Source organism: Acinonyx jubatus, chromosome B2, assembly GCF_027475565.1.
Source record: "Acinonyx jubatus isolate Ajub_Pintada_27869175 chromosome B2, VMU_Ajub_asm_v1.0, whole genome shotgun sequence".
Classification (NCBI taxonomy): domain Eukaryota; kingdom Metazoa; phylum Chordata; class Mammalia; order Carnivora; family Felidae; genus Acinonyx; species Acinonyx jubatus.
In genome coordinates this window covers 31,410,736-31,435,312 of record NC_069385.1, presented here as the reverse complement: position 1 = coordinate 31,435,312, position 24,577 = coordinate 31,410,736, and the positions used below count along the sequence as shown (strand labels likewise).

General features: G+C 40.2%; 1 protein-coding gene across 11 annotated transcripts in view; it reads left to right on the top strand.

The window, feature by feature from the left end:
• Positions 1-24,577, top strand: part of EYA4 (EYA transcriptional coactivator and phosphatase 4) — a 311,548-nt gene that overhangs the window by 44,817 nt on the left and 242,154 nt on the right. For all 11 annotated transcript variants that reach the window (XM_015074333.3, XM_027056851.2, XM_053222227.1 and 8 more), the window contains exon 2: positions 21,919-22,017. In XM_015074333.3, the coding sequence (XP_014929819.1) occupies positions 21,985-22,017 (33 nt within the window). In that variant the 5' untranslated portion in view covers positions 21,919-21,984. The remainder of the gene's footprint in view (positions 1-21,918; positions 22,018-24,577) is intronic.

Sequence of the window (24,577 nt, the reverse complement as noted above, 5' to 3'; positions counted from 1 at the left end):
ATCTATTCGTTACAGTTCACCTCTGACTCCGATCTCCCCCATGTTAAAGGATTTGAAAAGAACTAAATGTTCTCACTAAGAGATTGAATACTTCTAACCTGATGTGCCTAGTGTGTTGAAAGTGATGATAACTTGGGGAAGTCAGCAGGTCTCTGAATTAGGTAATGCTTTTCACTTAAAAGTTTATATTTTAATGCAAATGTATATTCATGTATGAGTATGACTCAAGTAATTCTAGCCAGATTTAATCACAAGTGGGTGAGTCATGTTCAGATTCCCTTTTGCAGATTTTCTGTAATCTCAAACTTTGCTTCTAGTAGGTATTTTAGGAATGCAAACCTCAAAAATTCTGTCGAGAACAGCAATACTACTAAATTTGTTTACACGAATCTTTAGGTGTTCAGATGATGTTGCTGCTTTGTTTTTCTTAGTTGACCCAAGAAGAATTGTAATTTAGGTCCATTTTCTCTCCTTAATTATTGCCTTTGGATTTTACAGTCTTCATTGGTGAAGATACCTAACAAAATTATGGGTACCCATACATGATTTTTAAGTGCTTTTTCATTTTCAGTGTTGCTCAAGACATGTAAAAATTAGAGTGAAATGAATAGGTTTTTCCCTACCGTGTATTAATTTTGGAGACGTTGGGGCTTTTAGTCTCTTTTAGTACATTTTACTTTTTCTTGGCATATACCATTCACAAGGAATGGTTAATGGTAATAAGTGAGTTAACCGGGATAACCGAGGTCGCGGGTTTAATTCTCAGATGATCATATTAGCTTTTTGGGTGTACACATGTCCTATATACACTTAGTCATATTGTCTTTAGTTTGGTCCTGGGGGACCATCGTGGATGATGCTGGACCTGTCTCCAAGACTCTCCTCCCTATCTATAAGATGTTCAATCACATTTGTTGACAATTTTTAGCAGGTACCTCTTGCACTTCAACATGCTTCAGAAAAATTCTCTGTTGCCTCTAGGACAATTCCAAAATTCTTAGCAGGGAGTACAAGGCCTTTTGTGCCGAGAGCCTTATTGCTCAGGTTGCCTTTCTCCTCCATCACCAGCTGGTCACAGGAATCTCTAGCAGTAGAGAGAACCGTAGTTCTCAAAGAAATACCCCGCGTCATTGCCACTTCATTGCTTTGTGCATGTGATTCTTTCTACCCGGAAGACAGCTCTTCTGCCCCTGAAGCTTGCTTTTTTACTTCTTTTCTAAGACTGTAGACATCAAATGTTACCTCTTCTGGTAAGTTCATCTGTTCCAGAGGCTGAGTTGGATGTTTCTTTCCTTTTTGCTGCCAAAGCACCCAGCTTCTGCCTTCAACCCAGCACCTGCCACATTGACATGTAATAGAGTTCATGAATTCAGATCCTGCTCTAGACCTGTGTGTTTACTTGATGCACTTACTGGCATTTTTCATCTCCGTATTTCCAGTGAGCAGGGGTCACTGTGGAGTGAATTTCTGTGGAGTGAAATGTGTAAGGAAAATGGGGATGAGAGCAGTGATGGTGAGACTGGACATCGTCTGTCATGAGATTGGGAGGCCCCATGAGCGGGGTAGCTGTGACCATGAGACGCAGGACAGCCTTAAGAACAACCTCAGGGATTTTTTGTATTAGCCCAGTAGAATTACGACTCTGAATCTAGGCCCAGCTTATAGGTATGTGTGTATGAGTGTAGAAATGTATTTATTTCCCTCATGACTCTTGAGAAGTCAGTGGTCCAGTGGGTCAGCCAAGGATCCTAAAGATCTTTGAAGATACGAGTATTTCATTGCACTTGAAATCCGAGGGAGCTGATTCTTCTTATAGCATAATGATTAAGTACAAAGAATATAGAGGCAGGCTGCTTGGGTTCAAACCCCAGCTTTGACACTAAAGACTCTGGAATGATAAGCATGTGACTTAAACTGGTTTTGCTTCAGTTTTCTCCTATGGAATAGAACATACTCTGTGAGGTTCTGATGACAATTCAGTGAGTAAGTGTATGTGAAGTATTTAGAATGGTGTCGGATAAGGGTATTAGCTGCTATGATTATGATTGTTACTCTTCATCAGGTCACCCAAAATGTTCACAGAGTTTTAGAGCTGGAAGTCATTTTGGGGGTCATAGACTGGGGACTATAATTTGAGTCTGCAGTGGTCCAAATGCAAATTTGGCATTCTTGGGTGATCTTGGCAAAGCTGAGGCTGTATTTGGAGCCCTGAGAGAAGACATTAGAGGGGCCCCAAACTGGGCTTTGGCCATTTATGTTGCCCAGAATTTCTTTTCACCAGTGCTTCCACATGCAGTATTCTAGATTTTTTTAAGGCTTTGATTTATGGGGCTCTCCAACTTCCCTAAACAATTAATTTTTTTTAAATGTTTGCTTGTTTATTTATTTACTTTTGAGTGGGGGAGCAGAAAGAGAGAGAGGGAGAGGCAGAATCCCAAGCAGGCTCCGCACTGTCAGTGTGGGGCTTGAACCCACAAAACATGAGATCATGACCTGAGCCGAAATCAAGAGTCAGATGCTTAACCAACTGAGCCACCCAGGCGCCCCCAGTACTGCTATGACTCTTATCTCTGCAGAGACAATAGGGGGTTATAAACACTCTGTTTCAGAATTTATCACTCAGTCCTTGGATTCAGATGTAATGAGTGTATAGCAGAGTGGGGCTGAGGGAGGAAGGGAAGTTAAAATAATTGTTAGTCGAGGTTCTGTTTTTATTGCTTACCTGGAACTTCCAGATGCACCTGTCCTAAGAAAAATGTACTCATATGGATGTTGTACTTGAATCCCTTAGCATATGCAGCCCAGTGTTTCTCGGCAGTTGACACATAGTGTGACATTAGTCTCAGGTGTTCTCAAGCTCTTATTGGCATTTGGGGTTGATGATTGTTGGCATGTGTATATGGCTGGCTGATGCATTATAGGGTGTGGAGTAGCATTCCTAGTCTCTACCCACTAGATGCCAGCAGCACCTTCCCTGGAGTAATGGCAGCATCTCCCCGGACATTGCCAGGCATCCTCCGGAAGCCGATTGTCCCCATTTGAGAACCCATGACCAAAGTAGATCTTAAGATCACTTGATTTGGTCGAGACTCCCAGGCATGAGCGGATTGTTCTATTTTCAGTCAAGTGTCAAGACTCTTCGTACCTTCCGCCTAACTTTAAATACAAAATCAAACAACTCTTATTGGTTGTGTTGATGGATAAGCTGTACGCAGATGGGATTTACAGATAGGCTTTACACAGACTTTTAAAAATATTTATCTATTGAGGCGCCTGAGTCGCTCAATAGGTTAAGCGTCCGACTTCGGCTCAGTTCATGATCTCACGGTTTGTGGGTTCCAGCCCCACGTCGGGCTCTGCGCTGACAGCTCGATCCTACGACCTTGAGGTCACAACCTGAGCCAAAATCAAAAGTCGGATGCTCAACCAGCTAAGCCAGCAGGTGCCTCAGGCTTTATACGGATTGACTACTTTTAGCATATTTTTTTTTTTCTGGGAATAATATATGAGTAGGGAGAGCAGAATACCCAGGGAAGTATATAGGAAGTAGATATTTCTCTGACTCACCTTTACGTCTGTTTTTTTTTTTTACTGTTGCTTATTAGTAGATACTGTTGATTCGCTTTTAATAATGACAATTACCTATGTTTTTCCCACAGATGAATAACTCAGTCACAAGAAACTTGTATTTACTGTAGTGCCAGAAAAAATAAAGTTTCCTATAATCAAAACTGCCTAAGATTAAAATACTTAATACAATTATTTGTTCATTTCCGATGAGAACTTTTCAAATGAAATATGTCTTAGCTTTCAGTTTGTACCACAATTTCAGTATCTTGAATTCAATAACATTAGTCCAGTCCGAAGAAAGTGAAAATGAAAATATTGCATTAAGCACTCCTGTGATGAATCACCAAATCCAAACTTAGTTCTAATTCTATAGGTTTAATTTTGACAGACATTTTATCTGTGACCTCCTGTGTAGTTGAATGTAAGTAAATGGGACTGTGGTCTGAGTACCACCTCTGTCCTCTGCCTAGTTTAGCCTATATGAAAGATGTTTGAAGATCACTTAAACGAACAAAAAGGAACATAATGCTAATGTAAAGTGAGAGAGGAGAACGACCTACATGAGTTTTGGATTGAATGTGAAACGTATTTTGAAGTATGAAATAGTTATAGAAATATAATTCGACTCCTACTCCTATGAGGTCTAAACAGTAGATAATTCTTCTCATCTCATTAGTAATTGCAAAGATACTTGAAATTCTACACATATGTATTATCTAATTTAGTGGTTTTACTTTAATTATATTAGGCAGGTAATCATGGTACCTGAAAGCAGTCAAACTGACCTAGGGATTTCATGTCATTTACTAATTGAGGCTCAAGCAGGCAGGGCGGAAGAACCTGAAAACGTACTCTGTCTGTCTGTCTCATACCTCTCCTTGATTTATGCTTTAAGTTTTGAAATGTACTTTTAAGAGGGGAAAGTGGCTATGCATATAGCATACTGAATGTGGCCAAAATGTCTTTCTGTTTTCTAAGAGGAGAAGGACCTTGCTCAGCCACTTGTTAGCAGAAAGATGAATTGGATTCTGAGCCACTCAATGACAGTTGGGGTCATTCCAGGGGAGTTGGGGGGTTGTCAGTTAGGGGCTTAAATCATGAGTTTTCAGTTTTCTTTTTTTTTTTTTTAATTTTTTTTTTTTTAACATTTATTTTTGAGACAGAGACAGAGCATGAATGGGGGAGGGTCAGAGAGAGGGAGACACAGAATCTGAAACGGGCCCCAGGCTCTGAGCTGTCAGCACAGAGCCCGACGCGGGGCTCGAACTCACGGACCGCGAGATCATGACCTGAGCCGAAGTCGGCCGCTTAACCGACTGAGCCACCCAGGCGCCCCGAGTTTTCAGTTTTCAGATGGTGGAGGAGAGTTCTGCTCCCTGTCTTGACAAGAAGTCCAAAGAAGGCGTAGCAACACTCAACTCCATCCAGGTGCTTTATACCTGATGTTGAATAAGAAGCCTGTTCATTGGAGAACAGCCAACAAACCAGAGGTTTGGTTTTTTCGAAGGAACACTTCCTGGGCTCATAAATTAGGGAACCGCCCCCCCCCCCCCAAGAATTTCAGGTCACATATCTACTTTCTCAGGTTGATTCTTTGTATAATGGGTCCTAATGTAAGACTTACATATTTTTATGAATGCTCTGTGTTACTAAATACAATTAGGCACTTCCTTTTTGTCTCCCCGGGGTATTCTCTCCCCCCATTGTCTTCCACTGCCCCAGCTATCTCAACCTTCTCACATCTTACTTTTTTGCTGCCTACCTGTACAAAAAAATCTGCTACCTTTTCAAGGCTTAGCTCACATGTCACCTCGTCTGGGAAGCCATCCCTAAGGCTCAGGCAGAATTCATTCTTTTCACTCTGTAATACCATAGCACCTTTTTGGGGCTGTTAATATCGAAACACATTGTGCTGTGGCTGATTATATGTGAATCGTTCTTCTAGAGAGATCCTGAACTCACTGAGGATAGAGATCATATCTTTCCCCCACTGTAGTGCCAGGACCTGGGCATATTCATGGAAATTCACTAACTGCACTATTCCATGCATGTCTTCACAGGACATACAGCCAAAGCCAGACGGCTACAAAGAAAATCCTGTTTACCGTTTAGAAACTGATTTTCTTTTTCTCATGGTCAAAGAAACACATTTATTGGTGGTGGTGGTTTTTTATGATAACTTATTTGATATTTCATTTGTACTAAGATATTATTATTTTCTAGAAGAAGAAAAGATCTATCTGGCATGAACTGGTGTTTTGAATACACCAAAGTTAAAAAGACAGATTCTAGTCGAGGTTTAATAGTCTTTGTATTTCTGTTTTCCTCCGAAAACAAACTTCGGCCTCTCTGGTTGCTTTCTGCAGAGATGCACTGCATGTTATTTTGAAGAATTTTTAACCCTCAGAATTATGGACTTCATCTGAGAGGAAGCATGTTCTGTATTTGTTTATGTCAATGTTTCAAAATATGGGGACCAGAAATCCCAGATGTGTCTTAAAGTATGTGTGGCCTTTTGGTGAGAGAAATTAGGTCTTTTTTCAGGCACAATTGAGGAAGGAAAATTTTTTGTTTAGTTTCTGGTGGTTTGTTTTTAGGCATTTTCCACAAAAAGATGAGCAAGACCCTTCAGAACCACCAACTTGCTTATTTAGGGGGAAAAAAAAACCCTCCCGTGTCCAAAAATAACATTAAATTAAAACGATTGTTTCCAATAGTTTCAAAAATTGTGGTTTTATTTCCTTGTATGAGTCACTTCTGAATGCAGTATGTGATTGCACTACATCATGAGGAAGCATATTTGCTGGATAGTTTAGTAAGTCACATTGTTTATCAGAGAATCAGATCAGAAGAGGAATTTAGCTTACCTCTCCGTTTTGCAGCGGGGCGGGGGGGGGGGGGGGGGGAATGGATTAGGGACGTTAAGTGGTGTCTTCAGAAAGAAGCTAAAAAGAGGACCTCCTCCTGGAGACACCCCAGTGCTTCCAGCTCTCTGAATTGTTGCCTTTGTTTTCCTTCGGGCATGTCTGACAAGGAGTTGCAGATACTGGAATCAGACCACAGTCTGTCTGTGTCCAGGCCCTGCCGCCATTCCTCAGCCGTGCAACCTTGGGGAAGTTACTGAGCTGCCGTAGGCCATAGCTCCAGGATGTGGACACGGGGAGTAATAACAGTACTTGCCTCTTGCCTCGTGGAGTTGCAAGGAATAACCCAGTTCATACAGGAAAAGACACTGAAGATGCTCAGAACATATTTTGAATTGATTTCTTTGAATAACCTGCTGAGTGTATTTAATATTCAAAAAGGGGACCTTCGTGCTGCTGAAGCAAGATTTTTTTTTAATCAATTTTTTCTTTTAAGAAAAGTAATTCATACGTTGGGTAGCACATTAAAACAGAGATGATAGAAATTATTTTTGAGGGGAATGACTGGAAGAAGGAAGGAGAGAGGCTTCTGGAATGCTGGTAATGGCCTTTATCTTGGTCCGATTGCTGATGACACGGGGTGCTTATTTAATAAATGTGTATCAGTTGTTTACTTTTGAAATGTGTACTTGTGTATGTTTTACTGTAATAAAAAGTTAAAAAACACAGATGTATTTAAAGCCAAAAGTGGATGTCCTTCACTTTATTCATTTCCTCTAGATTCCACAAATCGGGGTAAATCGTTTTATTCTAGTGCACTTCCTTTCAGACTTTTTTTTCCAGACTTTTTTTTTTCCTGTACATATGTAAATGTAAGAACTATATGAGGTGGTAACTTATTTTTATTTTACGTTTGTTTTTATTTTGGTATCCTGTATCTTGAATACTTTCCCACGTGAGTACGTATAATTCCGGGTACTCCTATTTAATTTATGTGTATGTTTTACGATGTAACTGTTCCCTTCTTGGTGTGTACTTAGGTTGCCTGCAGTTTTTTCTTATTATGAATAGTGTTGCAGTGACGATTTTTATATAATTCTCTGTATATCTCCCCCAAATTCCTGGAGGTAAAACTCTACATGCAGGATGAATAGGCAGAAGAATATGTGTATATTGCATAGATGGTCCCGAAAGATTTTTCCAAGAAGTTGTAACACCTTGCATCCCTATGATGATGCTTATTACATCTCCCTCATAAAAGAGGTGGGCAAAATGTTATGCTCAATTTAACACTGTAGTAATTTGTGCTCTAATTCATAGGAAAGCTAATAGTAGTAAATTCCTTGAGACTCAAACACTAATTGGAAATGTTTAGTGATAAGAGCAAATCGTTCTATTAACCCCATATATAACAAATCTATGTTATATACAGTTAATATCTCATTTAAGAATTGTTAAATGAGTAATTATGTGAGTAATTATTGTGTTTATTCATAGTTCTTTAACTAATTGGTAGGAAGAAAAATGCATATATGTCCTATTCGTGACCTGGTTTTCCTCAGTACCATAAAACATTAATAAGAATTATTAGGAGAAGTGGCTCTAACTCATATGTTGTTGATGAGAATTTATGAGGAATTACGTATCATTATTCTGTTAAGAGCCAACTATGTGCCAGGGGCACATTCTAAGCACCTCGCATATATTGCTGTAGCTTTTTAACATGTATTTGAAAAGGATAGACATGTATTATTACAAGTGAGATTACTCCATCCTGAATGTATGTTGATAAATAATACTATATGCCAAAATATTAACTGTCATATCAATGTACTAATTTGTAAACCTGTGAAATGTTATAATCTGTTTAATGTGAAAATTAAATTTAATGTCTCAAAATCCAGAAAATTGCTACTCAAGTCCTGACTACCGCAATGTGATACATGAAGTTTAAGATGAAGTATGTTAATCAGTTGACTTCATTGTTCGAATCTCCTATGTAGAAACTTCTGTTTCCAGAATAGTCAGTTCTTACAAGTTCTGGTTAACCTTTAAGAGTTATCTATTATCTTAAAAGAGTAATCCAACTCAAAATAGCTAACCTATTCCTCTAGCAGTGGATAAATATGGCTATCAATTTTTGTGGGGTTTTTTTCCTGCAGAATTTCCTGTTATTCCAAGGGACTCAATAGGACTTACGCACATAAAACTGAAAATTATATTACTACAGGGAAACTGCTTTGTGCCTTTGAGAAGGAACTCTCTTGCTAACTTAAGTACTATATGTGTGTAGAATAGCTAACATTTTCCTCCCAAGAAATTTCATGTATGCAGTTAAAACACTCTTAAATTGATTAAGGATTTGTTATATATTTCCAGAAGCACTCAAGAGTACTTTTATGGTTATAAGAGTAGAGTGCATTAGAATGCCAGAAACCAGCGAATACGCCAGAGGCCTTCAAAACCATGCCCAACATTCCTGACTGTACCATATAAACATGTGGGGCAGCCTGGAAAAACAAAACAACTCCCCATCCCCCCCAACAGAGGTAAACCTATGATGATAACACTTCAACTGGCTTAAATATTAATTTGATACTTTTTCTGTTAGAAGTAATTTTTATTACCTAGCAAACGGAATGGAGAAGTAATAAATATGACTGGTATTTCTTTCCCAAGTATCATTTTACATTAGATTTGACTAGTTACCTTTATACTTTTTGGAAACCGTATTATGGAACTACCACAGTATTTTGCCTATTAATCAGGGAAGCTAAAAAGCGTTTTATAAATGTTGAATCAAAACCTTCACTGCAGTGAGGGAATTAAATTTCAAGCAATATACTCCTTTTATAGGGTGAGAAACTGAAGTATGGAGAAATTACAAGATTTTCCCAAAGCCATACATTGAGTCATGGTAGACATAGAAATCTACAATTCTGTTTGCCTGATTCACCCTACAATTTCATGAGATTCAAGTTGTCTATTTCCTGACATGTGCCTGAGGAGCGTTTCCTCATTCATTTGCTGGTTCATTCATTCACTTCTTAGTTTATACATTATATAGGAATCAGTGTTTTTGCAAGATACAATCTTGATGTAGGGAGTGTGAATGATATTTGAATTTATCTATCTTTGATATTTTCTTTGAAGAAACTTGTATTTTTTTTCTCATGACCATGAAAGAGAAATTAAGGCATTCAACAATAGGTTGGATTGTTCAGGGGTGGGCCACAGTAATATCTGTGAGGAACACCTGAAGCTTCTTTAGGAGCTAATACATTCTGTTCAAGGGCTTGAACAAGAACTTGGCTGAAGCCCTAGTTAGTCCTGGAGCAGAGTGGTGGCGAGAAGAAACCATATTACCCATCAGGTGTATGGAAAGGACCAGTGTCCACATCTCTACAATCTCTTATATTTGGTTTGATCAGGAGAGGGGAGATTATCCTGCTTCCCTGTCATTTTCTCGAGTTTCAAATCTCACATTTTTAATTCTTATTTATTGTGATCTTTTTCTTCCTAGTTTAACCAGTATTTTCCCAAGCTTTCTTCACCCTTTTCTTTTTTGTTTCCCTTTCTTTTCTTTTTTTTTTTTTTTTCTCCAAGCTGCAAGAGTCCTATTTAAAGGAAATAGTATTTCTCTGGGGCAGACCTCACTTCTCCTTGATTCAACAGCTGGTGCCACAAGTAATGTCAAATAAGGAAAGTATCCAGCACCTTCCTCCCGCGCTCCGCCCCCTCCCATACAGTGCCCTATAACAGAGAATCCAAATAATATAAAGGGGTGCCATCTGCCCTCAACCTTTTCTACAGAGTTTAGTGGACACTGTTTTTGTTTTGTTTTGTTTGTTTTCTTGTTCTTTGCTTGCTGCTCTGAGACTTAGGACTGAAACTCAGTTCCAGCTTATGGCTCACCAGCTCTTTCCTTGGAAGAGTTCTTTCCCAGGAGGCTCTTCAGGCCCAAGAACACTTGGAGCCCTGGGAGCCTAACCCATAGATTCTACAAACAAGCCCAGGCACGTCCAAGTCCTAGGCAAACCAAACTTTCCAGTATCTTAAACATTAGTCTTTTCTATGATTTTCCTGAAGTATAATTCAGTCTGTAACAAACAAGCGAATGAACAGAATCTTAAGGTCTTTCATTCTTCCTGCTTTGAAAACTGATTCCCATTAATTTCCAATTCTGCTAATTGGGTTTCCTTTTCATTTTTGTCTGGATATTAATTTGTGATATTTGGTATACATTAATGCTGATCTGTACTAATTTAATGTCCATTTATAATTGAATGGTTTAAAGATAATGATGCACTATGACCTAGTTGATATCGGTCTTCCATTTAATGCATTTCCTAGGCAATTATGCATTCCTAGCAATTGTGGCTGAGTGAATTCTCCCATAATCCCTGTTGGGAAACAAAACTTTTTTTTTTTTTTTTAAAGATGTGGTCTTATGAACTAGAGGTACTTAACTTGAGGAAAAAAGATTTAGAGGTGACGTGAATGGTAGCACTCTCTTAGTATCTACCCTACATATTAAAGCAGGATTCAGTTTATGCTTTGTGACTCTGATGGGCAGACTAGAGTGGAAATTCGGAATGATAGATTTAAAAACTAATACATAAGGAAGAATTGAAAATGAAGACAGGAAGAAGGAGGTGATTCTCCTCACTGGAGCTAAGAAGCTTCAAATGTTGTATCTGCAGACTCATATGAGCACTCTGTAAATAAACTTCACTTATTTCTGTATTCCTCCAGATCCCAGGACAAAGAAATAACAGAACATACACGGGTGCACAATATGGGATTGAACACCACCACCAAATTTATTAGACCTGTTATTTTCTGAATTCCTAGATCTTTAGCCCTTAAAACGTTTTTGGATTTTTAGAAGCTATAATGACAGTTTTTTTTGTTAATGTGATTCTACTTGGATTTTTTTTTTTTCCTCCTTATTTTGAGAGAGAGAGCATGAACAGGGGAAGGGCGGAGAGAGAGGGGGACAGAGGATCCGAAGTGGGCTCTGCACTGACAACAGCAAGCCCGATGCGGGGCTCGAACTCAAGAACACGAGATCATGACCTAAGCCAAAGTTGGGTGATCAACCAGCTACGCCACCCGGGTGCCCCATTGTGACTCTACTTTGAATGCGGGTATAAAGTCAGTGGATCCTACAGGGGAATTTGTTGAGAGGAAAGAAGGTACTCAAGCTTTCCTGAACCCAGCCTCAATTAAAACTCCAGATTAAAAAAACAAAACACAAAAAACAATTTAAGTGTCCCAAATTTTAGGAAGGCCAGTAGCATCATATTGATTAAACCCCTAACTAATATTCACTGTGGACATAATTCAAGCAAGTAACTTGTTTTAGATAAGTCAGATTTATTGTTATATTTTAAATTTCTCATGTTTACTTTGTTATGTACTAGATTCTGCACACCCCCCGCCTCCCCCAAATAAAAAGGAAGACTCTCAGTGGTCACATCTTGATTCCTGAGAAATTGGTGATATGGAAAATTTTAGAGAAAAACATTTGTGTTTGTGTTGTTGTTTTTTTGTTCCCATTAATTTCACTTCAGGGGCTAAATACTTCCCGCATATTTTCTGTTAGCTTATTTGTCTGTGTCATCTTCCTCACAAACTGTTTCCTTAGCTAAATGTAATTTGATATTTAATTCATTCATTTCTTTCTGGAGATTTCAGTGCATATACTTCAAAAACACTTTTTATGGTTTTTTTTTTACCCAAATTTGTGTATTTATCTTTCGCAGTGTGAGGTTCCTTTAATTTGGTTTCTATTTCTTTGGTTTAAGCATACTGACATTTTTCAGGTTGTCCTGTAATCTCAGATTTTGGGTCCCAGTTTCCCTGTTGTTACGTTTCTGTCTGTCTCTACGGTGTTTTTTTTCCTTACGTAGCTTATCATTTTTGATGAATTTCTCTCTCAGAATCTTTTCTGCCCCGGGAGCTAATTTTACATTTACTTCCCCTGGAGTCTAGGGATTTCAAGCCTCTGGATCAGTCCTGCTTGTAGTTTTTTGGTTTGAGGTTTCCGTACCAGAGATACAGTAACAGTTCAGAATTTACATTTGAGCAAGACTGAGGTTTTGATTTATCTCAAGTAATTACTTTCTTTTACTCTCTTCCCAAAGGCTCCATCATATGACAAGCTTCCTTGCTGAGTCAGATGGTGGGCTGAGTTTCCTAGCCCTCTTTCAATGTAAGGGACAGAGTTTTCAGACTTTCTTTTTATACACTGCCTCTTGCTTTGTTCCCTGCCCATCTCTATAAACGAAGATAATGACAACAAACGCAATAATACACAAAGAATATCTTTTCCTCTCAACTTTCCACATGGAACATTTTTCAAGAATCATGGGTGTGACACCTGAAAGTCATATTTGCCTTAGGAGTTATAATCACATATGTTCAATGTCCTGTTGATTGGTCTTTATTATTATCACGCATATCTACCTTTTCTCCATGTGTCTACCAGCTGCCACATCAGTTCGGGTTCCCTTGACTTCTTACCTAGATCAGTGCAACGGCTTCAAGCGGCCCCTTAATTCTGGTGACTGTTCATCTTGTTTTTCAAAAATCCAAAGTAGATGTGTGGTTGCAGTTTTATGACCGATGTCTTCCTTCGTTTGCATTATGACTGTATCAAAATATAGTCAAAACCCACTGTATTTATCCACTGACATTTAGCTCCTCAATCCTGCTTTTACCAGTTCAAAACTTCTTCTCTGGAAATGTTTTCTTTTCTTTTTCACTACCCATCTATAATTCTACTCCTGACAGCATCAGTCTCTCAACACTAAAGAAACCAGTCCCAACTTTGATGTTATGTAGAATGGCAAACTAAAAAGGGGTAAACGGTAATGGCAATAATGTAATTAAGATATTGTTCATTTTTGCAAACTTATGTAAGTTCAGAGAGTTGCTCAAAGACTGGTGACTTTTGGCTGCTATCTAAACATAGATAATGTAGCTTCTGGAGATCACTAATTAATATAATATTCTTAGAGATGAGTTAAAAATAATTACATTTCCATAGGAAATTGCATATATAATACTTCACTTTAAAGTAAAAATATTAAAATGTTTTAATTCATTATGTAGAGAGCAAAATGAAAAAGCAGAGATTTGCTTCCACTCTGTCTTGAGTAATCAAATGGCTTGCATTTTTGAAATACAGGATTTCATTTAATCCCAACAAAATACAATACAGGTATTACTATTGTCCGTATTTTATGTATGAAGAGAATAATAGAGGCATTAATTAACTATCCCAAGGCCATACCATTATCCAGTGGTAACACAGGGACTCACGTAAAGAGAACTGTTGTATTCCAGAAGTCTTTACTTGTAATCAGTAAGTTTATATTCCCTCTAGCATTTATACCTCTAGGGTGTCAAGAGGTGAATACTAAATTTAGGAGATGTGTTTTTAAATCCTTTCAAGGTGCACCAAATTTTCCTCAGGAGGGGCATAAAGTCATCAGGTATGTGTTAAGTAATACATAGGGTCAGTATATTCTTTTTCTTTAATTTTCTTAACGTTTATTTATTATTGAGAGACAGAGAGACAGAGCATGAGCAGGGGAGGGGCAGAGAGAGGAGGAGACACAGAATCCGAAGCCGGCTCCAGGCTCTGAGCTGTCAGCACAAAGCCTGATGCGGGGCTCGAACCCACAGACCATGAGATCATGACCTGAGCCGAAGTTGGATGCTTAACGAACTGAGCCACCCAGGCGCCCCAATATATTCCCTATGAAAAACGGTTCCCAGGTGTGGAAGAAAGGTTTATGGCTGAGGGAAGCAGACTATTTATAAGAAGGGACTCACATAGTTTTCCTGCCAGGCTGCAGGACAGCCAGAGCTCGATGAAGTGTTATGGTACACACAGTGCCCAGCAGAGCCATTGTGAAGTTTGTTGGGGAGGAACAACGGAAGCAGTACATGAACTTGCAGCATCTGCTTGAGGGTCTGTAGGGTAACAGGAGTTGCTCAAGCTCAGAGTTCTTTCAGAAGTTTCTCTGGGACCATCTGGTTATAACTAGGTCTGTGTTTTCTAGGATAAGCAGCCAACCATCCACAATTAACAAACACAAAACAACGCAGACAAACTTGGCTGGCCCTGCTTATCAAAAATCAAGCGATCGTAATTTATAACTCCAGGAAGATCATTGCAAAAAAAAAAAAAAATGACCCTATCCCTCGTGACCCAAGCGATTATCATGACATTGAACTAACTGGTTATAATTTTAGCATGAGAAATTAACCCCATCATTATTAATCACTTTGTGTTTAACGGACTGTTTTGCAAAGTCCACGCTCTGTAAACAGTTCAGAATAGCTTGGCATCTGGTTTGGCTTCATTTAAGGAGATAGCAGCTCGGCAGACTGCACCTTACTGTTCACCCGGATCTGTTTCTTGGACACCTTTGCTGTTTTCCTTTTGTACAAGTAGGGAAGAGAGTCACATGCACGGTCAAAGAATGCCCACGTCCACTCTGATCAGTTGGCTGTAGAATTGGAGCTAGGTGTTCTTTGTGCTGTGAGCTTCCCTCTCTGGCGCGCTGCCTCGGCTGTTGAAAACAGCCAGTGCTTGTCCAGCTTCACAGACCCATTCGTGAAATTTGCAGGCCAGTGTAGGTAACTTGGTACCTGGGATGTGAAAGCAATGCACTTCTTAACCGTCGGATTCCAGCTATAATATCTCGATAATGTAATGCTAATTAACATACATTGTTAGACTTCCTAGACAGTTGCACTTTTATGTTAGGCAAGATGCTCAATAAAGGAGGGAACGTAATTGAAGATTATGAAGATAGATCATGGAGTCCAAGGAAGAACTGAGCAGCCACACAGCAGGAAGGGGCATAGAAACAGCTGAGACGTCAAGAGTAATGAGACCCAGGTCCTTAAATTCTGCCAGGACTTTCTTGCCATCCTCTCTTTTGCCACTCTTTCTGGGTCACTTCCCTTCTGTCTCTCTCGAGCCGACCAGGTTTATCCACATGTCTGTAACGGGTGCCCAAGTTTTATATCCTAGAAATGTTGCCACCGCAGGAGGACTAGCCTGGTACTCTGCCAGACTCACACCCTAAACAACAGGAAGGCATTGTGATATGTGTTAGATAGAAGTAATTTGGTGTGAGTGGGAAAGAACTGTGGAATCGAACGGGTCATGTGCTGAATGTTGAATGGGGATCAGCAAAATAGCTGCATATCGTATATTTATGTTGCCCCCCCACGTAAACAAGGTGTGATTTTCTACATGTTTCCGAAAATATACTTGTCCTTTGAAAATCTGAAGGTCAAACAATAGCTTAGCCGTTCTGAATGATAGAATGGAATGGAATGGCCCAGGAAATTCTGCACATGTACATAGACTCTTCAGAGCCCCCTGACCTGAGTTTAAAGGCGGCCTTGTCAGTGGTCATGGGTAGGACTGTCCACGTACCTCCCTCTGCATTCAGGGTCTGCACAGGGGCTGGGACCAAAGTTTGGGCAGCCCCGTCATCTTACATCTTTTCCTAAGGCTATATTAGGCATTTGGAGCATGGGTGGGGCTTGTAGTCTTTTCCCCACTTCTGTTTTCTCTGCACTGGGGCAGAGCCTGTACTGTCCCAGGAGACACACCGTCCCAGGAGACTCCTGCTACAGTTCCCAGCCCTTGGCTGCAGGGCACTGCAATGGATGTGTTGGTAGTGATAGGGGTAAGGGAATGGTGAGCACAGTGGAATGCAGGCTGGGGGAGAAGGACAGTGGGGTTCTCCCTCAGAACTCCCCCCCCCCCCGCCCCCGGGACAGCAGTGGCCCTGGGGAACAAAACCAACTGACAAGTGGTTATCCTTCGTAGGATTCTGTCAGGTACTGCCTGCCATAGCTTCAAGTAAATTGATTAAAGAATTTCTGGTTTATCTTAAAGATAGGGTACAGCTCTGAGTTGTTTTTTTTTTTTAAAGAGAATCCTTTTAGGGGGCACTTGGGTGGCTCAGTTGGTTAAACGTCCAACTCTTGGTTTTAGTTCAGGTTATTATCTCATGAGTTTGTGGGATCGAGTCTCACATCAGGGATTCTCTCTCTCCCTCCCTTTCTGCCCCTCCCCCCCCCCAAATAAATAAACTTAAAAATAAAGGAGAACCCATTTAGATCCCTACTTTATTAAAAAATTTTTTTTACATTTATTTATTTTTGAGAGAGAGAGAGAGAGAGAGAGAGAGAATGGGGGGGGAGGGGCAGAGACAGGAGAGAGGGAGAATTAAAGCAGGCTCCCGAGCGTCAGCGCAGAGCCGGACACAGGGCACGAACCCACGAACCGTGAGATCGTGACCTGAGCCGAAACCAAGAGTTGGACTCTCAACCTACTGAGCCACCCAGGCACCCCTAGATCCCTACTTTAAAGTGAAAAGAAAACTCCCTCAAAGGAGCAGCTCTGGAGGGTAGGTGACTCTTAAGATGCTCTTGGTCCCATCTGGCCAAGAGCCATTGATGGCTTGAACTACTGTAGCAGCATCAAGGAGAGAAACATGGAGCTGTTTCAGTGAACTCCAGTGGGTATTGATAGCACTGGGTAGCTTAGGGACTGGCGAGGAGTCGCCAAGGGGTCAGTGACAAAGCCCAGGTCTGGCTTTCATGGCTGGTAGCAGGCTGTGTCTTGTGGGTACATAATCCAGAGGGGTACTGTTCCCATGTGCAGCTCTGTCCTCAACCCGTGCCAGCCCTGGCACTGGAGGCCACCCCCTTCACGTTCATGTTTACTCAGCCAGAGTAAAGCATGAGTGGACAACCTGGTTTTTACCGAAGGTTTGACTGGAAAGATCAATCTAGAAGGTGAGGGCTGCATCCCACAAACTCTACAAACTTCTCAGAAGTCTCTCAACGTCTTCTCTTTGCTGTCACCACCACTGGGACCAGCCCTCAGGACTGTGTTCCATTTCTGAGAATTGTTGTAAAACTTTACATATGAATATCTAAATTGGAAGAATTGGTGTTTTTTTGTTTTTTGATTCTAATGTTCCAAGACTCAAGAGTTTATAGCCCACTTCTAGAGCAGAGTTAAAGCAAAGGATATCATCCATTTTTCTGTGTATTGAGAAGCTAACTGCAGGAGAAATAATTTCACATGGAATGGGTGGGGTTGCTATTATTCCTGTTTTAAATTCACCTTTTCTGGGGCAATGGCCTTGAAATAGAGCTGGGACCTAGATTATTGCCTCATAAAACAGCAAGAGGTTATTGTTATTCCTTAATTTTATATCTTTGTTATGAGGTAACACTTCTCTTACTTGAGTTAAAGAGTGTTCTTGTCTTTTTCTTACATATTTGTGAAAACGAAATGTTAAAAGATTTAGCATAACCACCATTGCTAAATTATGATGTAAAATAATACTGTGTCCGCAATTAGTCTAGGTAGTTTTACTTGGTTCCATAATATAAAATCAGTGGGCTCATAATATTTTAGTACCTTAGTGTGCTTGGCAAAAAAAGAAATTCATGTTACCATAAAGAAGTTAAACTAAGTAACTATCTCAATTTTAAGGAAACATAAAGCAAAGTATTACGTTGTAACATGGAACGTTAATGCAAATAGCTTCCCAACTGGAATGTTAAATCAATTCTCAGTGGGCGGTTAACAAAAAAAAGGCTAGTTTTTGCTTAATTCTCTCTTATGTTCCAACATCTTTTCTGAAATCTTAATTTTTAATTTCACCCGAGTTATTACCAGTGCCCTGAGGTGGTGGTCTTTCTAGAAGATGATTACTTGTTTCCTAATGATCAATATCCTTAATTTATTTTTATTTTTATTTATTTTTTAATTTTTGTAGTGTTTATGCATTTTTGAGAGACAGGGAAAGAATGCTAGCAGGGGAGGGACAGAGAGAGAGAGAGAGACAGAGAGAGACAGAGAGAGACACAGACTCTGAAGCAGGCTCCAGGCTCTGAGCTGTCAGCACGACACAGGGCTTGTACCCACAAACCAGGTCAGATCCTGACTCGAGCTGAAGTCAGACGCTCAACCGACTGAGCCACCCAGGCACCCTTAATATCCTTAATTTAATTGTTAGGTGTCCTTTCTGGAAATACTACATTTAAACCTTGATAACATCTTAAAAATCATTTTAGTGTGGCAACTGTACGTGTGTTGTGGGTTGAATTGGGTCCCCTAAGAGATATGTTCAAATTCTAACCCCCTTACCTGTGAATGAGACCTTACATGCAAGCAGAGGAAATCAAGTCAAGATGAGGTTTTACCGGATTAGGGTGCGTTCTAATCCAGTGACTGGTGTATTTAGAGGAATAGGGAAATTTGGACACAGAGGCACACATACAGAAGCAGGCAGGGAGGTACTGTTGGCCATGGAAGCAGAGATTGGAACGATGCATCTACAAGCCAAGGGATGCCAGGGATCGTCCGCAGAAACAGCAGAAACTAGGAAGAGACAAGGAATGATCCCTGGGCCTGCCGGCACCTCAGTTTAGGACTTCTTGCCGTCAGAACTATGGGAGAATAATTTCCTACTGGTCAGAGTCTCCCATTTGGTGGTACTTTTTTTTTTTTTTTTTTTTTTTTAATTTTACAGCAGCCCTGAGGAGTACTTGGCTAGTGGGTTATCCAGGGAGTGAGGAGAAAATGCCTCTAAAGAGATGGTCTGCCGCATTTCCCCCTGGGAGGGTGGAAGAAGGGCTCGCAAAGCAGGCAGCAGTTGGACTAGGGGCCCGCGCTTACTGTGGTATGCCCATATCCAAGGGAAGCCTGAGCTGAGTGGTCTTGGTGATGGGTGGGGGGTGGGGAGAGTACACAGGGCCAGGGATTGGGATGGAGGTCTTGGAGGATAGGAGGAGCAAGCAAGAGGTCAGTAAGTATCCGGGATGAGGATGAAAACCCAGATTAGAGGGAGGAACCAGTTCGTAAGAAGACAGGGGGAGGGGGAGGAGAAAGAGGGAGGAGATGTGAGGTAAGGGGGTTTTCCAGGCACCATCTCTCAGGCCCACTCCCGACCCAAAAAGATAACATCTGCAGTTTTGAACTCCCCGCCCGCTTATCTTCCTGAGTTCACATGCATGCTGCTGCACCTTTCAACGTGCTTAGGACTTAACCCCTGGTCTTCCCATCTCATATATGCTTTTAAATTGGGCTGTTCTTTAAAGTGACATGTTTCTGGTTTTGAAGTGTATTTAATCACTGTCTTGCAGAGACTGTCACCTACATACAAGTTACGTTACCATTTTATGACTTTTAACTCTCAGGATTGAAAAACATCTTTAATCTGTATCGCTGCGTTCGTGTATGCATACAACAATTTACAATGTACATTGTAAATGTCCTTTGTCATTTAACGTCTTGTATTCTAATAAGGAAAAGTAACAGGTTTGTTGTAGAAAACACAACACAGGAAAGAAATTAAAGTCATGTCTAGGGGCGCCTGTGAGGCTTAGTGGGTTGACCATCCGACTCCGGATTTCAGCTCAGGTCACGATCTCACGGTGCGTGGGATCGAACCCTGAGTGGGGCTCCATGCCGATGGTGCGGAGCCTGCTTGGGATTCTCTCTCTCCCTCTGCCTCTCCCCCCACCTCGTTCTCCCTCTCAAAATAAATAAATAAACTTTAAAAAATTAATAAAACCACGTCTACCTGATTGTAGTAGGGAAAGTGTGAATGGATAAATGTAAAACTGAGCAAAACACCTGCAAATGTTGAATTTCAATAAACTGAATGGGGAGAATATTGTTTCTGGGGAATACTTACTGGAATACTTATCTTCCACTTAAATTACATCTTCAGAGAATTTCGACTTCACTAAATATTCCTTGAAGTGTGAGTTTAATAATTTATATCTAATTTATGCCTTTATTTACATGAATCCTTTCAAAAGTAAATACATTCATTCATTCATTAATGAGTTTGTTTATTTATGCCAAAGAGAGAGAGGGAGAGAGAGATACGAAAGGCTCCCTCTCACCATCCGTGAGATCACGACCTGAGCCCAAATCAGAAGTCGGACATGTGCCGCCCAGGGACCCCCATGTAAACTGGATTTTAACTCCATATTATTTTTATTTTTAAAATTAGGATTTGAAGGGCCACAAATGTCTCACTGCTCTTTTAAATTGCATTTTCTTTGTTAGTGTGTTGAACATTGTTTTGTGTAACCATTTTTCTTTAGAGGTGTGTGTACATTTCTGTTTGTAAGAGCTTTTTCTATGTTAAGGACATTAGCCTAGTGTGTTCGATATTTGTGCAGATATTTCTTTTTATATTTTCATGTATCTTTTTCATTTTGATCTTTTTGGGGGGAGGTTTGTGTGAGCAGATTCAAGAGGTCATTTGGCTTTTTTTTGTTTTATATTCCACTGTTTCTGTTGCAAAATCCTTCTCCATCAGAGAATTAAAAGACATTATCCCTATTTTTCTTAGAGCTTTTATACACTCCACTTTGCCTGGAAAAATTTAAATACGGGGTATGGAGTAAAGATGAACCTTTGTTTTTTGAATAATTAACTGATTGCCTCAGTATAGTTTGTTGATGGATTGTCCTTCCGTATATATTTGTAATATCTTCTTTAAGTAATAATAGCATTTTCATTCTCTTTTTAAAATTAAGCATGCTGTTCTGGGTGTGGAGCCTGCTTAAGATTCTCTCTTTCCCTGTCCCTCTCCCCTGCCTGTGTGTGTGTGCTCTCTCTCAATAAATAAATAGATAGATAGAGAAATAAATAAATAAATAAATAAATAAATAAATAAATAAATTGAGCTTGTATGTTATAACATTCTGTTCTTTAAAACTGAATAAAGATCATCTGGTAATCCAGATAAATTGTCCTGTAAGAGAAAGCTGCCATATTAAGATACAGACTTTCTCAGTTCACATGCTTTAGAAAGTGAGTGATCAGGGTGCCTGGGTGGCTCAGTTGGTTAAGCGTTCGACTTCAGCTCAGGTCACGATCTCGTGGTCCGTGAGTTCGAGCCCCGCGTCGGGCTCTGGGCTGATGGCTCAGAGCCTGGAGCCTGTTTCCGATTCTGTGTCTCCCTCTCTCTCTGCCCCTCCCCCGTTCATGCTCTGTCTCTCTCTGCCTCAAAAACAAATAAAAAACGTTAAAAAAATTTTAAAAAAGTGAATGATCAATGCAGACTATTAATTTGTCATCTGCCAATTGCTTGATGACATATCTCTCTCAGTAAAATAGTATACTAAGTCTTTTCTACAGACCGTGTCTCCAAAGTTGTCCTCAGATGTTTTTGTTTATCTACAGTATTCCTGAGTAGCTGTTCACATATTCCAATGTTGCCATGATGTGATTTTCAAGAGCATTAAGTCTATAAGATACGGAGATCATCCATAATGAGTTTTGTTCTTTGAAAATAATGCTTCTACAGATTATCACGTAAATCACAGTGTGTTTTGGTGATTTTACAAATAAATAAAAAAGATAACTTTTCCATTTTCCCCCTTCGTTTCCATCTTTTTGTTTCAGATAGTCCAGTTTTAACTGAAGGACGCTGCTTCTGTTTGGGGGTGGCCGGAGACGTGAGAAAACCACATGGAAGAATCCCAGGACTTAAATGAGCAATCAGTAAGTCTTAATTCAGTCTCAAGTTTGCTGAAACAAGTTGTGGTAAGACTGCTCAAAACCCTGCTAAAAGCAATTTGTTGTAAAAAGCAGGAGTTTTGTTAAATATGTATGTTTTAGTTGAATTTTGAATTCTCTTCCAAGACCATAAAACAGACTTTTGGAAATGTATGCTGTTCCTGCTTAACGATGTCACATTTTGAGGTCTCCCTTGATTGTCTGCTTGCAAAGCCCGTAGGAGAAAGACTAGGGCATTTAAATCATGCTAAGTGTTTTTGACAATCCGTAATTTTACACACCTCCTTTGTTAGGTTTTATTCCAAATGTGCTTACAGAGCGCATATATTATTGAATGTCAGAAGTATAACAGGACACAGTATATTCCCGGCATCCCTATTGTCCATTTCAAGGATGGCAGCGACAGCCCTTGTGTGCTTTCATGGCCTCCTTATTTTGCTAAGTTCTTGGCAGAAGGAAGAATGTGCAAGATGGGTGGCAGTCGTTGTAAGAGTCTGATTTCTCAAGGGGTTGATGTGGCCTTTGCTCCTAACTCCTTACTAGTGTCTCCATGGCATTAGTGCCTTAGCGTGTGGAAGTGAAGTCAGTGGGAAGTCTTCCCTCCCACTCCCCCACTGCTGCTAACTGTGTTTCCCACAGACAGCTAGGCACGTCACAAGTAAGGAGACACGTATCTGCCAAGGGTGTGTTACACAGATTGATGCTATATTTCAGTAGCTCGTACGGTCACGACTTGGCCTGAGAGTCTAATCGAGGCAACAGAAGACAGTGTGTTTGTGTATAAGAATGTGGTTCTAGAAAATGTGAGACTATGTTGAGCTCGGTTTTGAGTTACAGGGGAATATATGTTCTGGTTGTGTACAGGCCGTTGCAAGATCGTTTGTTTTTTCAAGTAATTCACTGAAAAGAAAAGATAATGAAGTCTTCAGTTGACAAATGGACAAGACCATTGTCTAATTTCATTATATATTATCGTATTATTTAACATCACATGGCATCGTTATAGGAAAATGGAACAGAAAAAATACAAAACCAAAAAAGGGTAAAAAAAATCTGTCAAATGGTAGAGATGCTGTTCTTTCAGAAATTGCCTGACAAGACAAATAGCAATTAGGCAGCAGGTGCGTCCAAGTAGTTATTTTTTTTAAATGCTGGTTATCGTAGTGTGGACGCTAACAAAATGGATGATAGCATGATGGTGACACCCACACCGTTGCATGTTTAATGGATCCCAGTGGTGTCAGAGGGCTGTAAGTGACACCATATAAGTCCCTGAGTGAATAATGATGTCATTTTAGTGGTGCTGCTTCATGAGAGGGCCACTGCTGATCTATACTTTGTTCTCACACACTGAAGGTTACTTAAAAGTGTGTGTGTGTGTGTGTGTGAGAGAGAGAGAGACAGAGAAAGAGAGAGAGAGAGAGAGAGACAGAGAGAGAGAGAGAGAGAGAGAGAGAGAGATTGACCAACTGTCCCTGTTTCCCAGAGACCCTGGGGTTGCCCCGGACATCGAACTTTCAGAGCTAACGCAGGTGCAGTGCCTGCAGACTTGGGAGGTTGATCTCGTTGTGCATGCATCCTCAAGAATGAGTATTGTTTTTCAGGGTTGCAGAGGTTAAAGGGATATGTTTTAATGTGTACCATTCGAATGAGGTTATTACACAAGATGCTTTGTACCACTTTTACAAAGAGAAACCTGGCATTTATAAATCATACGTAGTATCCTCCAGTGTTGTTTCAGAGTTGTGGAGCTCAGCATTAAAACAAAGTGTTTTTTGCTGTTTTTTTGTTTTTTGTTTTTTTGTTTTAAGTTCCTAGTGTTGCTGATGTGCAGCCAGGTTTGAAAAGCAGAAATCTAGTGTGGCCTCCTGGCCTCTCAGCTCAAACTCAGCCGCCGAATTTGTGGTGAGGACGGAGGAGACTTTGAGAGAAGGAAAGAATGCCCCCCCCACCCCTCCCCACTTCCGTATCCCCACGTCTCACTTTGAACTCGCCACCTGAGGGTTATCGTAGGTCTGGTCAAAGTCAAATTGGAAGCTCCTGATGCGTGGAGTGGTTTGATAGGCCATCGAAGTGGAGATAGGCCACTTCTGGTTTAAAACACAGGAAGCTTGAAGTTTGTGTCAAGTGTTAATGACTTTTAATGGCTTCGATTTTGTAAACATCCCAAAGCCTTTTTTCTTCAGGCTCCTCAGACTTAGAAGAACATCTAGGCCAATCTATGCATCTCATCTTGTACATGTGCAAAGGAACTCTTGGGACTGTGAAATGACTTGCCCGTAATGCCATGGCTAGTAAACGTCAGAGTTGGGACTTCACACAGGTCTTCTGACTCCAAGTCCAAAGCTCTTTCCAGAACATCAACATGCCTTATGGCTTTGGGGTTTTCTTATTTTGACATTCATCGCTATAAAAATGGCAAACAAAACAAAACAAACAAACAAAACGTGATTCAACCCCTTTGCATTGAAATGATTTCTATTTGAGTGAAATTTTTAAGTGACATTGAATTTTACAGAGTATATTAAGGTTGTAAATATTTTGA